Source organism: Schistocerca nitens, chromosome 11 (assembly GCF_023898315.1).
Source record: "Schistocerca nitens isolate TAMUIC-IGC-003100 chromosome 11, iqSchNite1.1, whole genome shotgun sequence".
In the NCBI taxonomy this organism is placed as follows: Eukaryota; Metazoa; Arthropoda; class Insecta; order Orthoptera; family Acrididae; genus Schistocerca; species Schistocerca nitens.
Window position 1 is genome coordinate 139,753,937 of NC_064624.1, and position 13,383 is coordinate 139,767,319.

At 46.9% G+C, this 13,383-nt stretch overlaps 2 protein-coding genes across 3 annotated transcripts in view; one reads left to right on the plus strand and one right to left on the minus strand.

The window, feature by feature from the left end:
* Window positions 1-13,383, minus strand: part of LOC126213518 (procollagen-lysine,2-oxoglutarate 5-dioxygenase) — a 516,340-nt gene that overhangs the window by 164,855 nt on the left and 338,102 nt on the right. The window lies entirely within an intron of this gene.
* The window catches only part of LOC126213519 (immunoglobulin domain-containing protein oig-4-like), a 33,292-nt gene continuing 22,598 nt past the window's right edge, over window positions 2,690-13,383 (plus strand). Inside the window, exons 1-2 of one of the 2 annotated variants that reach the window (XM_049941349.1) lie at window positions 2,690-2,781; window positions 9,432-9,605. In XM_049941349.1, the coding sequence (XP_049797306.1) occupies window positions 2,773-2,781; window positions 9,432-9,605 (183 nt within the window). In that variant the 5' untranslated portion in view covers window positions 2,690-2,772. The remainder of the gene's footprint in view (window positions 2,782-9,431; window positions 9,606-13,383) is intronic. The other variant, XM_049941350.1, reaches the window with a different exon arrangement.

The following is a 13,383-nucleotide window of genomic DNA, read 5'->3' on the forward strand; positions in this document are numbered from 1 at the left end:
TACTATGCTAACCTCCTGGGCAAATTGCAACAAAAGATACGCGAAAAAGGCGGCCAGGTTCAGCAAGGAAAAAAGTCATCTTCCATCAAGACAATGCCCGCCCACACACTTTTGCCGTCGCCGTGGCAGAATTACACGAACTAGGGTATGAATTGTTGCCACACTCGCCATATTCAATTTGTATGGCTCCGGCAGACTTCCATCTCTTCCCAAAACTGACAATGTTTCTTGGTGGACGAAGATTCACTTCAAACGAAGAACTGATGCCGGCATAGGTGGCCGATCGGTTCTAGGCGCTACAGTCTGGAACCGCGCGACCGTTAAGTTCGCAGGTTCGAATCCTGCCTCGGGCATGGACGTGTGATGTCCTTAGCTTAGTTAGGTTTAAGTAGTTCTAAGTTCTAGAAAATTACCGAACTATCAGTTTAATAAGTCACAGCTGCAGAATAGTAACGCGAATTCTTTACAGGCGAATGGAAAAACTGGTAGAAGCGGACCTCGGGGAAGATCAGTTTGCATTCCATAGAAATGTTGGAACACGTGAGGCAATACTAACCTTACGACTTATCTTAGAAGAAAGATTAAGAAAAGGCAAACCTACGTTTCTAGCATTTGTAGACTTAGAGAAAGCTTTTGACAACGTTAACTGGAATACTCTCTTTCAAATTCTGAAGGTGGCAGGGGTAAAATACAGGGAGCGAAAGGCTATTTACAATTTGTACAGAAACCAGATGGCAGTTATAAGAGTCGAGGGGCATGAAAGGGAATCAGTGGTTGGTAAAGGAGTGAGACAGGGTTGTAGCCTCTCCCCGATGTTATTCAATCCGTATGTTGAGCAAGCAGTAAAGGAAACAAAAGAAAAATTCGGAGTAGGTATTAAAATTCATGGAGAAGAAGTAAAAACTTTGAGGTTCGCCGATGACATTGTAATTCTGTCAGAGACAGCAAAGGACTTGGAAGAGCAGTTGAACGGAATGGACAGTGTCTTGATAGGAGGATATAAGACGAACATCAACAAAAGGAAAACGAGGATAATGGAATGTAGTCAAATTAAATCGGGTGATGCTGAGGGGATTAGATTAGGAAATGAGACACTTAAAGTAGTAAAGGAGTTTTGCTATTTATGGAGCAAAATAACTGATGATGGTCGAAGTAGAGAGGATATTAAATGTAGACTGGCAATGGCAAGGAAAGTGTTCCTGAAGAAGAGAAATTTGTTAACATCGAGTATAGATTTAAGTGTCAGGAAGTCGTTTCTGAAAGTATTTGTATGGAGTGTAGCCATGTATGGAAGTGAAACGTGGACGATAAATAGTTTGGAGAAGAAGAGAATAGAAGCTTTCGAAATGTGGTGCTACAGAAGAATGCTGAAGATAAGGTGGGTAGATCACGTAACTAATGAGGAGGTATTGAATAGGATTGGGGAGAAGAGAAGTTTGTGGCACAACTTGACTAGAAGAAGGGGTCGTTTGGTAGGACATGTTTTGAGGCATCAAGGGATCACAAATTTAGCATTGGAGGGCAGCGTGGAGGGTAAAAATAGTAGAGGGAGACCAAGAGATGAATACACTAAGCAGATTCAGAAGGATGTAGGTTGCAGTAGGTACTGGGAGATGAAGAAGCTTGCACAGGATAGAGTAGCACGGAGAGCTGTATCAAACCAGTCTGAGGACTGAAGACCACAACAACAACAAGTTCTAGGGGACTGGTGACCTCAGAAGTTGTCCCTTAGTGCTCAGAGACATTTGAACTATTTTTTTGAATAACTGATAGCTGGAGTTGACAACTATGTTGCAGGTTTGGGTTGGGTTGTTTGGGGGAAGAGACCAGACAGGGAGGTCATCGGCCTCATCGGATTAGGGAAGGATGGGGAAGGAAGCCGGCCGTGCTCTTTCAAAGGAACCATCCCGGCATTTGCCTGGAGCGATTTAGGGAAATCAGGGAAAACCTAAATCAGGATGGTCGAACGCGGAATTGAACCGTCGTCCTCCCGAATGCGAGTCCATTGTGCTAACCACTGCGATGTTGCAGGCCTGGAGGAAACTCATTTTCCAGATGGGATCAAGGCACTGGAACATCGTTGGAGCAAGTGCATTAATCTACAAAGAGACTACATTGAAAAACAAAAAAGTTTCAGTGATGTAAGTACTTTTTTTTCTATTCCGTTCCGAGAACTTTTCAAATAGCGTCGTGGACATAGGATGGGGAAGTAGCCTTTTTTTGTTGCTTTAATTTTGGACAACAGTGTAGAACGAAAATATGCGAGCTTGTGTGCTCTCCGGTGGCATGATTCGTCGTGAATTGTATTATCGTGTCAGCTTTCTCTATTTATTATGATACTGTTTGTAAACGCCAAGAAGGTATAACACTCTTTGGGCGCATTCACGAAGTTTCTTGTACAGCTGATGATTTCTCTTCGCTCCGTCCTTCCTTCGTATTTGGGCAAGTGCAGAAATATGGGGGGGGGGGGGGGCGGGGGAAAGGGCGAAAAGTTGCAAGCCAGTGCGATTGTAATACCCACGCGTGATAATACTGTTCTACGGGCTGCACGGCGGGGCGTGATTAGGAAGGTGGGAGCAGGAGATGGGTGGGGTGGGGGGGAGTAGAATTGCGACTGTAAAGGGGAAGTGGGGGGGGGGGAGTGCCGTGGAGGGGGAGGAGGATGACGCACGAGGCGAGACGGCGAGAAGGCGGGTCGCACACCGGCCTCGCAGGCTGCTGGGTTACCACGCGAACCGCTCAGGAGGGCAGAGTCGGATCGCAACGCCACCTATGGTCAAGGTAAACGCGACCACGCCGCTATCTTTCCACTTCCTCTTTGCAACAGCACTCTTTCAATTGCCCCCCCACGCTTGTCCATCGTCCTGTGTCCTAAACTACACGGTGCCTACCAGTGTAAAAGCACAAGAGCACGTGAACACCCTTTTGAAACCTTGCGGATTTACTGGTTATTTTTCTTTGAATGCTGTTAACGTAATGCAGGTGCGGTAATCTGAAATACACGGCACTAAATGTACCACGCTGCGCTACATCTTTGCTCCTCTAGGCTTGGTGAAACAACGGAACCTCCCGATCGCACCCCCCCTCAGATTTAGTTATAAGTTGGCACAGTGGATAGGCCTTGAAAAACTGAACACAGATCAATCGAGAAAACAAGAAGTTGTGTGGAACTATGAAAAAAATAAGCAAAATATACTAACTGAGCAGTCCATGCGCAACATAGGCAACATTAAGGGCAGTATGAGCCCAGGAGCACCGTGGTTGCGTCTACATTTTATATCCTCTCTACTTCGACCATCATCAGTTATTTTGCTCCCCAAATAGCAAAACTCCTTCACTACTTTAAGTGTCTCATTTCCTAATCTGGTTCCCTCAGCATCACCCGACTTAATTCGACTACATTCCACTAGCCTCGTTTTGCTTTTGTTGATGTTCATCTTATATCCTCCTTTCAAGACACTGTCCATTCCGTTCAGCTGCTCTTCCAGGTCCTTTGCTGTCTCTGACAGAATTACAATGTCATCGGCGAACCTCAAAATTTTTACTTCTTCTCCCTGGATTTTAATTCCTACTCCGAATTTTTCTTTTGTTTCCTTAACTGCTTGCTCAATACAGATTCAATAACATCGGGGATAGGCTACAACCCTGTCTCACTCCCTTCCCAACCACTGTTTCCCTTTCATGTCCCTCGACTCTTGTAACTACCATCTGGTTTCTGTACAAATTGTAAATAGCCTTTCGCTCTCTGTATTTTACCCCCGCCACCTTCAGAATTTGAAAGAGAGTATTCCAGTCAACAATGTCATAAGCTTTCTCTAAGTCTACAAATGATAGAAGTCTAGGTTTGCCTTTCCTTAATCTATTTTCTAAGATAAGTCGTAGGGTCAGTACTGCTCACGTGTGCGAACATTTCTACGGAATCCAAACTGATCTTCCCCGAGGTCGGCTTCCACGAGTTTTTCCATATGTCTATAAAGAATTTGTGTTAGTATTTTGCAGCTTATGATACTGATAGTTCCGTAATTTTCACATATGTCAACACCTGCTCTCTTTGGGATTGAGATTATTATATTTTTCTTGAAGTCTTAGGGTATTTCGCCTGTCTCACACATCTTGCTCACTTGCCATAAACTGTACTTAATTATGTGCAAAAACAACAAAATTCCACAAAAACAAGTCTTTCTTTTTTGCAGAGAATTTAGGCATATTATTATTGTTATTATCACTATTATTATTGTCAGTGGCTGAAGTTGTATAACTGTAACGGGTCCAGGAGAGGCATAAAGCTTTGTGTCGTACAATCATCAAGGGTACACGAGTTGGCCTTCGGCTCCGAAAGCCCACATCGATGATGTTTCGTAGATGTGTTTGCGTGCTGACACTTGTTGATGGTCCAGCACTGAAATCTGTAGGAATTTGCGGAAGAGTTGCACTTGTTAAATTAAAAGGAAGGTCAGCGTTGGCCGTAATATTGATGTTTTATTGATAGCAGAATCGATTTTCGATCACAGAGTGATCATTTTCAGTGCTGTGGTGTACAAATTAAATTCAGACACTGGTATCAAGTTATCAATCTTGATAATTGTGGTGTACAAATTAAATTCAGACACTGGTATCAAGTTATCAATCTTGATAATTGTGGTGTACAAATTAAATTCAGACACTGGTATCAAGTTATCAATCTTGATAATTGTGGTGTACAAATTAAATTCAGACACTGGTATCAAGTTATCAATCTTGATAATTGTGGTGTACAAATTAAATTCAGACACTGGTATCAAGTTATCAATCTTGATAATTGTGGTGTACAAATTAAATTCAGACACTGGTATCAAGTTATCAATCTTGATAACTTTATACCAGTGTCTGAGTTTAATTTGTACACCACAGCACTGAAGACTATGACTCTGTGATCGAAAATCGATTCTGCTATCAATAAAACATCAATATTACGGCCAACGCTGACCTTCCTTTTAATTTAACATATATGGTCGTTGTGCACACAGCACTCCATGGAGTCGCCAATCAATAGATGCACTTCTGTCACGCTGAACGATTCTCTTTAGTCGTCGTTGGTCCGTTCTTGCAGTATCTTCTTTCGGCCGCAGCGATGACGGAGATTTCATATTTTACCGGATTCATGATATTCACGGTACACTCGTGAATTGGTCGTACGGGAAATGCGCACTTCATCGCCAACTCGGAGATGCTGTATCCCATCGCTCGTGCGCTGACAATAGCACTTTCAAACTCACTCAAATCTTGATAACCTGCCATTTAGTAGCAGTGACCGCTCAACAACTGCGCCAGACGTCGTTTTATATAGGCGTTTTTCTTCGAAACCGAGACGCCGAACATACCCTGAACATCACGTGGAACAACCAACGGATCGCGTTCAGCAGCACTGCTTGTTATTTAGGCGTCACCCTTGATGGCACACTTACTTACAGACATCATGTAGACAAGGTCAGGGGCAAACTATCAACAAGAAACAACTTCCTGAGTAAGCTCAACTCCACAAAATGGGATGCCGCCCCACATACCTTACGTACGTCGGTACTTGCACTCTGCTACAGAACACAGCATGTTGTTATCAATGGAGAGACGTCTACAGACGTTAAAGTAACCTCTGGCGTGCCACAGGGGAGTGTTATGGGACCATTGCTTTTCACAATATATATAAATGACCTAGTGTCGGAAGTTCCGTGCGGCTTTTCGCGGATGATGCTGTAGTATACAGAGAAGTTGCAGCATTAGAAAATTGTAGCGAAATGCAGGAAGATCTGCAGCGGATAGGCACTTGGTGCAGGGAGTGGCAACTGTCCCTTAACATAGACAAATGTAATGTATTGCGAATACATAGAAAGAAGGATCCTTTATTGTATGATTATATGATAGCGGAACAAACACTGGTAGCAGTTACTTCTGTAAAATATCTGGGAGTATGCGTGCGGAATGATTTGAAGTGGAATGATCATATAAAAGTAATTGTTGGTAAGGCGGGCACTTAGAAAATGTAGTCCATCAACAAAGGAGGTGGCTTACAAAACACTCGTTCGACCTATACTTGAGTATTGCTCATCAGTCTGGGATCCGTACCAGATCGGGTTGACGGAGGAGATAGAGAGGATCCAAAGAAGAGCGGCGCGTTTCGTCACAGGGTTATTTGGTAACCGTGATAGCGTTACGGAGATGTTTAATAAACTCAAGTGGCAGACTCTGCAAGAGAGGCGCTCTGCACCGCGGTGTAGCTCGCTGGCCAGGTTTCGAGAGGGTGCGTTTCTGGATGAGGTATCGAATATATTGCTTCCCCCTACTTATACCTCCCGAGGAGATCACGAATGTAAAATTAGAGAGATTAGAGCGCGCACGGAGGCTTTCAGACAGTCGTTCTTCCCGCGAACCATACGCGACTGGAACAGGAAAGGGAGGTAATGACAGTGACTAGTAAAGTGCCCTCCGCCACACACCGTTGGGTGGCTTGCGGAGTATGAATGTAGATGTAGATGCTACTCGGTTGCTGAATACGCTGCCCCAGTTTGGGAAAGATCAGCGCGTGCGAAACGAGTGGATCCTCTGGTGAACGATGCCTGTCGCGTAATCACGGGATGCCTAAGACCCACCCCGGTTAGTCAACTTTATTTGCTTAGTGGCGTAGCTCCACCCAACATCAGACGAGCTATAGCAAGCGAAGCAGAGCGCCTCAAGCAGCTGCGCGACCAGCGCCATCCTCTCTTCGGACAAAACCCTCCACACACACGTCTAAAATCGAGACGGAGTTTCCTCACCTCAGTTCAACCGCTCGAAACCACAAAACAAAAGGCCAGATTGTCAAAATGGCAAGCAACACTGCCTACGGGAGACCAGGCACCTCTAATCTCACCCAACGAACAATTGGCCTCTGGAAATGAACTGAAATGGCCATTATGGAGAGCCCTCTACCGCCTACGAACTGGGGTGGGCAGATGCAACGTATACATGTGTAAATGGGGAAACCGAGACCGGACGGACACGTGCAAGTACGGGCAGACCCAAACAATGGACCACCTCCTGGAATGCAGCAACATGAGTGAACTGTGCAGAAAAGAAGATCTGGCAAACGCTACGGCAGTGGCAGTTAAATGCGGTGAATTTTGGCGGGACGTGATATGAGATATACAGGGTGAGTCACCTAACGTTACCGCTGCATATATTTCGTAAACCACATCAAATACTGACAAACCGATTCCACAGACCAAACGTGAGGTGAGGGGCTAGTGTAACTGGTTAATACAAACCATAAAAAAATGCACGGAAGTATGTTTTTTAACACAAACCTACGTTTTTTTTAATGGAACCTCGTTAGTTTTGTTAGCACATCTGAACATATAAACAAATACGTAATCAGTGCCGTTGGTTGCATTGTAAAATGTTAATTACATCAGGAGATATTGTAACCTAAAGTTGACACTTGAGTACCACTCCTCCGCTGTTCGATCGTGTGTATCGGAGAGCACCGAATTACGTAGGGATCCAAAGGGAACGGTGATGGACCTTAGGTACAGAAGAGACTGGAACAGCACATTACGTCCACATGCTAACACCTTTTTATTGGTCTTTTTCACTGACGCACATGTACATTACCATGAGGGGTGAGGTACACGTACACACGTGGTTTCCGTTTTAAATTACGGAGTGGAATAGAGTGTGTCCCGACATGTCAGGCCAATAGATGTTCAATGTGGTGGCCATCATTTGCTGCACACAGTTGCAATCTCTGGCTTAATGAATGTCGTACACGCCGCAGTACATCTGGTGTAATGTCGGCGCAGGCTGCCGCAATACGCTGTTTCATATGCTCTGGGGTTGTAGGCACATCACGGTACACTTTCTCCTTTAACGTGCCCCAAAGAAAGGTGTAAGATCAGGAGAACGGGCTGGCCAATTTATGCGTCCTCCACGTCCTATGAAAAGCCCGTCGAACATCCTGTCAAGGGTCAGCCTAGTGTTAATTGCGGAATGTGCAGGTGCACCATCATGCTGATACCACATACGTCGACGCGTTTCCAGTGGGACATTTTCGAGCAACGTTGGCAGATCATTCTGTAGAAACGCGATGTATGTTGCAGTGCTCTCCGATACACACGATCGAACAGCGGAGGAGTGGTACTCAAGCGTCAACTTTAGGTTACAATATCTCCGGACGTAATTAACATTTTAGAATGCAACAGACGGCACTGATTACGTATTTGTTTACATGTTCAGATGTGCTAACAAAACTAACGTGGTTCCATTTAAAAAAAAAACGTAGGTTTGTGTTAAAAAACATACTTCCGTGCATTTTTGTATGGTTTGTATTAAACAATTACACTAGCCCCTCTCCTCACGTTCGGTCTGTGGAATCGGTTCGTCAGTATTTGATGTGGTTTACGAAATATATCCGGCGGTAATGTTAGGTGACTCACCCTGTATACTATGTTTGTCTTTATATTGTAATATAACTCCCCATTTTGGGTTTGTTTTATTTATGCATATGTGTACTGTATTTGTATTTGTGTGTATACGTAATGTGTACGTTGTTTCATATCCTCTGGGGTTGTAGGCACATCACGGTACACATTCTCCTTTAACGTACCCCCACAGAAAGAAGTCCAGAGGTGTAAGATCAGGAAAACGGGCTGGCCAATTTATGCTTGCTCCACGTCCTAAGAAAGGCCTGTCGAACATCCTGTCAAGGTTCAGCGTAGTGTTAATTGCGGAATGTGCAGGTGCACCATCATGCTGATACCACATACGTCGACGCGTTTCCAGTGGGACATTTTCGAGCAACGTTGGCAGATCATTCTGTAGAAACACAGGGTTATTTGGTAACCGTGATAGCGTTACGGAGATGTTTAATAAACTCAAGTGGCAGACTCTGCAAGAGAGGCGCTCTGCATCGCGGTGTAGCTTGCTCGCCAGGTTTCGAGGGGGTGCGTTTCTGGATGAGGTATGGAATATATTGCTTCCCCCTACTTACACCTCCCGAGGAGATCACGAATGTAAAATTAGAGAGATTAGAGCGCGCACGGAGGCTTTCAGACAGTCGTTCTTCACGCGAACCGTACGCGACTGGAACAGGAAAGGGAGGTAATGACAGTGGCACGTAAAGTGCCCTCCGCCACACACCGTTGGGTGGCTTGCGGAGTATAAATGTAGATGTAGATGTGTGGGTTGTCTATGGATTGGACACGATTAAATAAATAATTAAATAAATAGGCGTTACCGACCGCAGGGCAGTATAAAGCATGTTCACATCTCTCTGTATTTCAATACGCTTGCCTATACCGATTTCTTCGTCGCTTCAGTGTATATCCCCCCCCCCCCTCTCTCTCTCTCTCTCTCTCTGTCTTCCTCTCCCTTTTTCGACTTGTGGCGCCGTTGCTGAGGTGAGAGCGGGCGAGTTGTGTCAGTTGCAGACGGCGCTGTGGCTGGCGGCGGCGCTGGTGCTGGTGGCGCCGCCCATGGGGGCGCAGAGGCGGGGTGGGCGTGGCCGCGGCCGCACCAAGTCGCGCACGCAGATCGGCCTGCCCATCACGGGCCAGTACCGCGACGCCGAGACCGACAAGTACTACAACAACAACGACGTGAGTACTCGCTGCGTTCACCAGGCCCCCACAACCGCACCAGTGGTCGACTGCGAAGAGCGGACAAATTTAATAGCTGGGCGGCGGCCATTAGAGTGGTAAACTGACGCGCGGAGTTCGAATGTTTATACATCGCTTTTGGTTATAAAATGCCTTCCCTCGAGTTAGGTCACAAACATAATGCCTCATTTAAATACGTTACTACAATATACACACCTGGAAATTGAAATAAGAACACCGTGAATTCATTGTCCCAGGAAGGGGAAACTTTATTGACACATTCCTGGGGTCAGATACATCACATGATCACACTGACAGAACCACAGGCACATAGACACAGGCAACAGAGCATGCACAATGTCGGCACTAGTACAGTGTATATCCACCTTTCGCAGCAATGCAGGCTGCTATTCTCCCATGGAGACGATCGTAGAGATGCTGGATGTAGTCCTGTGGAACGGCTTGCCATGCCATTTTCACCTGGCGCCTCAGTTGGACCGGCGTTCGTGCTGGACGTGCAGACCGCGTGAGACGACGCTTCATCCAGTCCCAAACATGCTCAATGGGGGACAGATCCGGAGATCTTGCTGGCCAGGGTAGTTGACTTACACCTTCTAGAGCACGTTGGGTGGCACGGGATACATGCGGACGTGCGTTGTCCTGTTGGAACAGCAAGTTCCCTTGCCGGTCTAGGAATGGTAGAACGATGGGTTCGATGACGGTTTGGATGTACCGTGCACTATTCAGTGTCCCCTCGACGATCACCAGTGGTGTACGGCCAGTGTAGGAGATCGCTCCCCACACCATGATGCCGGGTGTTGGCCCTGTGTGCCTCGGTCGTATGCAGTCCTGATTGTGGCGCTCACCTGCACGGCGCCAAACACGCATACGACCGTCATTGGCACCAAGGCAGAAGCGACTCTCATCGCTGAAGACGACACGTCTCCATTCGTCCCTCCATTCACGCCTGTCGCGACACCACTGGAGGCGGGCTGCACGATGTTGGGGCGCGAGCGGAAGACGGCCTAACGGTGTGCGGGACCGTAGCCCAGCTTCATGGAGACGGTTGCGAATGGTCCTCGCCGATACCCCAGGAGCAACAGTGTCCCTAATTTGCTGGGAAGTGGCGGTGCGGTCCTCTACGGCACTGTGTAGGATCCTACGGTCTCGGCGTGCATCCGTGCGTCGCTGCGGTCCGGTCCCAGGTCGACGGGCACGTGCACCTTCCGCCGACCACTGGCGACAACATCGATGTACTGTGGAGACCTCACGCCCCACGTGTTGAGCAATTCGGCGGTACGTCCACCCGGCCTCCCGCATGCCCACTATACGCCCTCGCTCAAAGTCCGTCAACTGCACATACGGTTCACGTCCACGCTGTCGCGGCATGCTACCAGTGTTAAAGACTGCGATGGAGCTCCGTATGCCACGGCAAACTGGCTGACACTGACGGCGGCGGTGCACAAATGCTGCGCAGCTAGCGCCATTCGACGGCCAACACCGCGGTTCCTGGTGTGTCCGCTGTGCCGTGCGTGTGATCATTGCTTGTACAGCCCTCTCGCAGTGTCCGGAGCAAGTATGGTGGGTCTGACACACCGGTGTCAATGTGTTCTTTTTTGCATTTCCAGAGGTGTACTTCTTAATTTACGAACAAACAGCAAATAGTCAGTGTTTTATGAATTTATCTTACGTACTACATGGAATCTGCCGCAGCTAAAAGTTATGTACTGGACACCTAGCATTTTTCGTAGTTCATTTACGATAGATGTACGCAAAATGCATCAAAATACTCGAAGATTTGCCCACTATATTAATAGATATTTTCTGACTCTACCTTGCTTTAGATTTTATGACGAGAAGCGCGTTTTATATGGCATAGTGCTTTGGCAACTCACGACCAAATTATCAAGTTTCAACCTAACCTAGACCATGAGAAGACTACCGATCAGCCAACTTTCTTCAAAATGATCAGAACATATAAAATGGTATTCTGTCGATCGGAAATCTTGCATCCTGACAGCGTGTAACCATTTTTGTAACAGCTGTGGTTTTGAGAAAGGAAACCTGCAAATAGATGCACAGACATTATACTAATACCGTGTTACAAAAACATTTATTAAGCAAGTGCACTGACATACAAAACAACTTAAAATATTCACTTACCTGTGAAATGTTATGTTCGTTCCTTTCTCGAATTTATTTGTACAATTAATCGCTGCACGACTCTTCACATTGTACTTCTTTTGATTGGAACGTACAGACAGTAGAATTACGAGTAACAAATACTGTATGTACGCCCCAACAAATATGCAACGTTGAATCAGGGTCTTCATAAACAACAATGCTACACAACGCATCAGACTACAACCACTATAATGGCGTCCAGCCGAAGGTTCAAATTATCCAGCGACTGCAGCGCCATCGGTGAGTCTAGTTATTTTTTACAAGGTCTTAGACGTTCACTGAGCTGACAGCCATGGGGAACCTCCTAATATGCCCGCCCGGCTAGCCGTGCGGCCTCACGCGATGCTTCCCGAGCGGGAAGGCGTGCCGGCCCCCGGCACAAATGCGTCCAGCGGATTAGTGTCGAGGTCCTGAGTGCCGGCCAGCCTGTGGACGGTCCTTAGGCGGTTTCCATCGGCCTCGGCAAATGCGGGCTGGTTCCCCTTATTCCGCCTCAGTTGCGCAAACACTGTGTCCACTTGCACGTACACCATAATTACTCTACCACGCAAACATTTGGGATTACAGTCGTCTGGTATGTTCCCGGTGTGTGTGACAGGGGAGGGGGGGGGGGGGGGGGGGCTCCACTGGGGCCAAACTACACTACTGGCCATTAAAACTGCTACACCACGAAGATGACGTGCTACAGACGCGAAATTTAACCGACAGGAAGAAGATGCTGTGATATGCAAATGATTAGCTTGAAGGTTGGCGCCGGTGACGACACCTACAACGTGCTGTCACGAGGAAAGTTTCCAACCGATTTCTCATACGCAAACAGCAGTTGACCGGCGTTGCCTGGTGAAACGTTGTTGTGATGCCTCGCGTAAGGAGGAGAAATGCGCACCATCACGTTTCTGACTTTGATAAAGGTAGGATAGTAGCCTATCGCGATTGCGGTTTATCGTATCGCGACATTGCTGCTCGCGTTGGTCGAGATCCAATGACTGTTAGCAGAATATGGAATCGGTGGGTTCAGGAGGGTAACACGGAACGCCGTGTTGGATCCCAACGGCCTCGTATCACTAGCAGTCGAGATGAGAGGCATCTCATCCGCAAGGCTGTAACGGATCGTGCAGCCACATCTCGATCCCCGAGTCAACAGATGGGGACGTTCAAATGGTTCAAATGGCTCTGAGCACTATGGGACTTAACATCTGGGGTCGTCAGTCTCCTAGAACTTAGAACTACTTAAACCTAACTAACCTAAAGACATCACACACACATCCAAGCCCGAGGCAGGATTCGAACCTGCGAAGCTAGCAGTCGCGCGGTTCCGGACTGAAGCGCCTAGAACCGCTCGGCCACCGTGGCCGGCCGCTAAAAGTAGACGGATCCAGGCAGGAGAGTCAAACACAAAAAGCAAAAAAAGGTGAAACCAAGGCTAAAAACGGGAAAAGAGTGCGGTTTTCCCATGGGGGAGTAGTCATGAGGTCCCACACAGAGCAGACATGAATAGAGGTTCAAACCACAACGACCCTGCCCCTGCTCCAGGAGTAAAGCAAAACCTTGTATCTGGAAATAAAATTCACTTTCACAGAGGAAACTCAGGGCC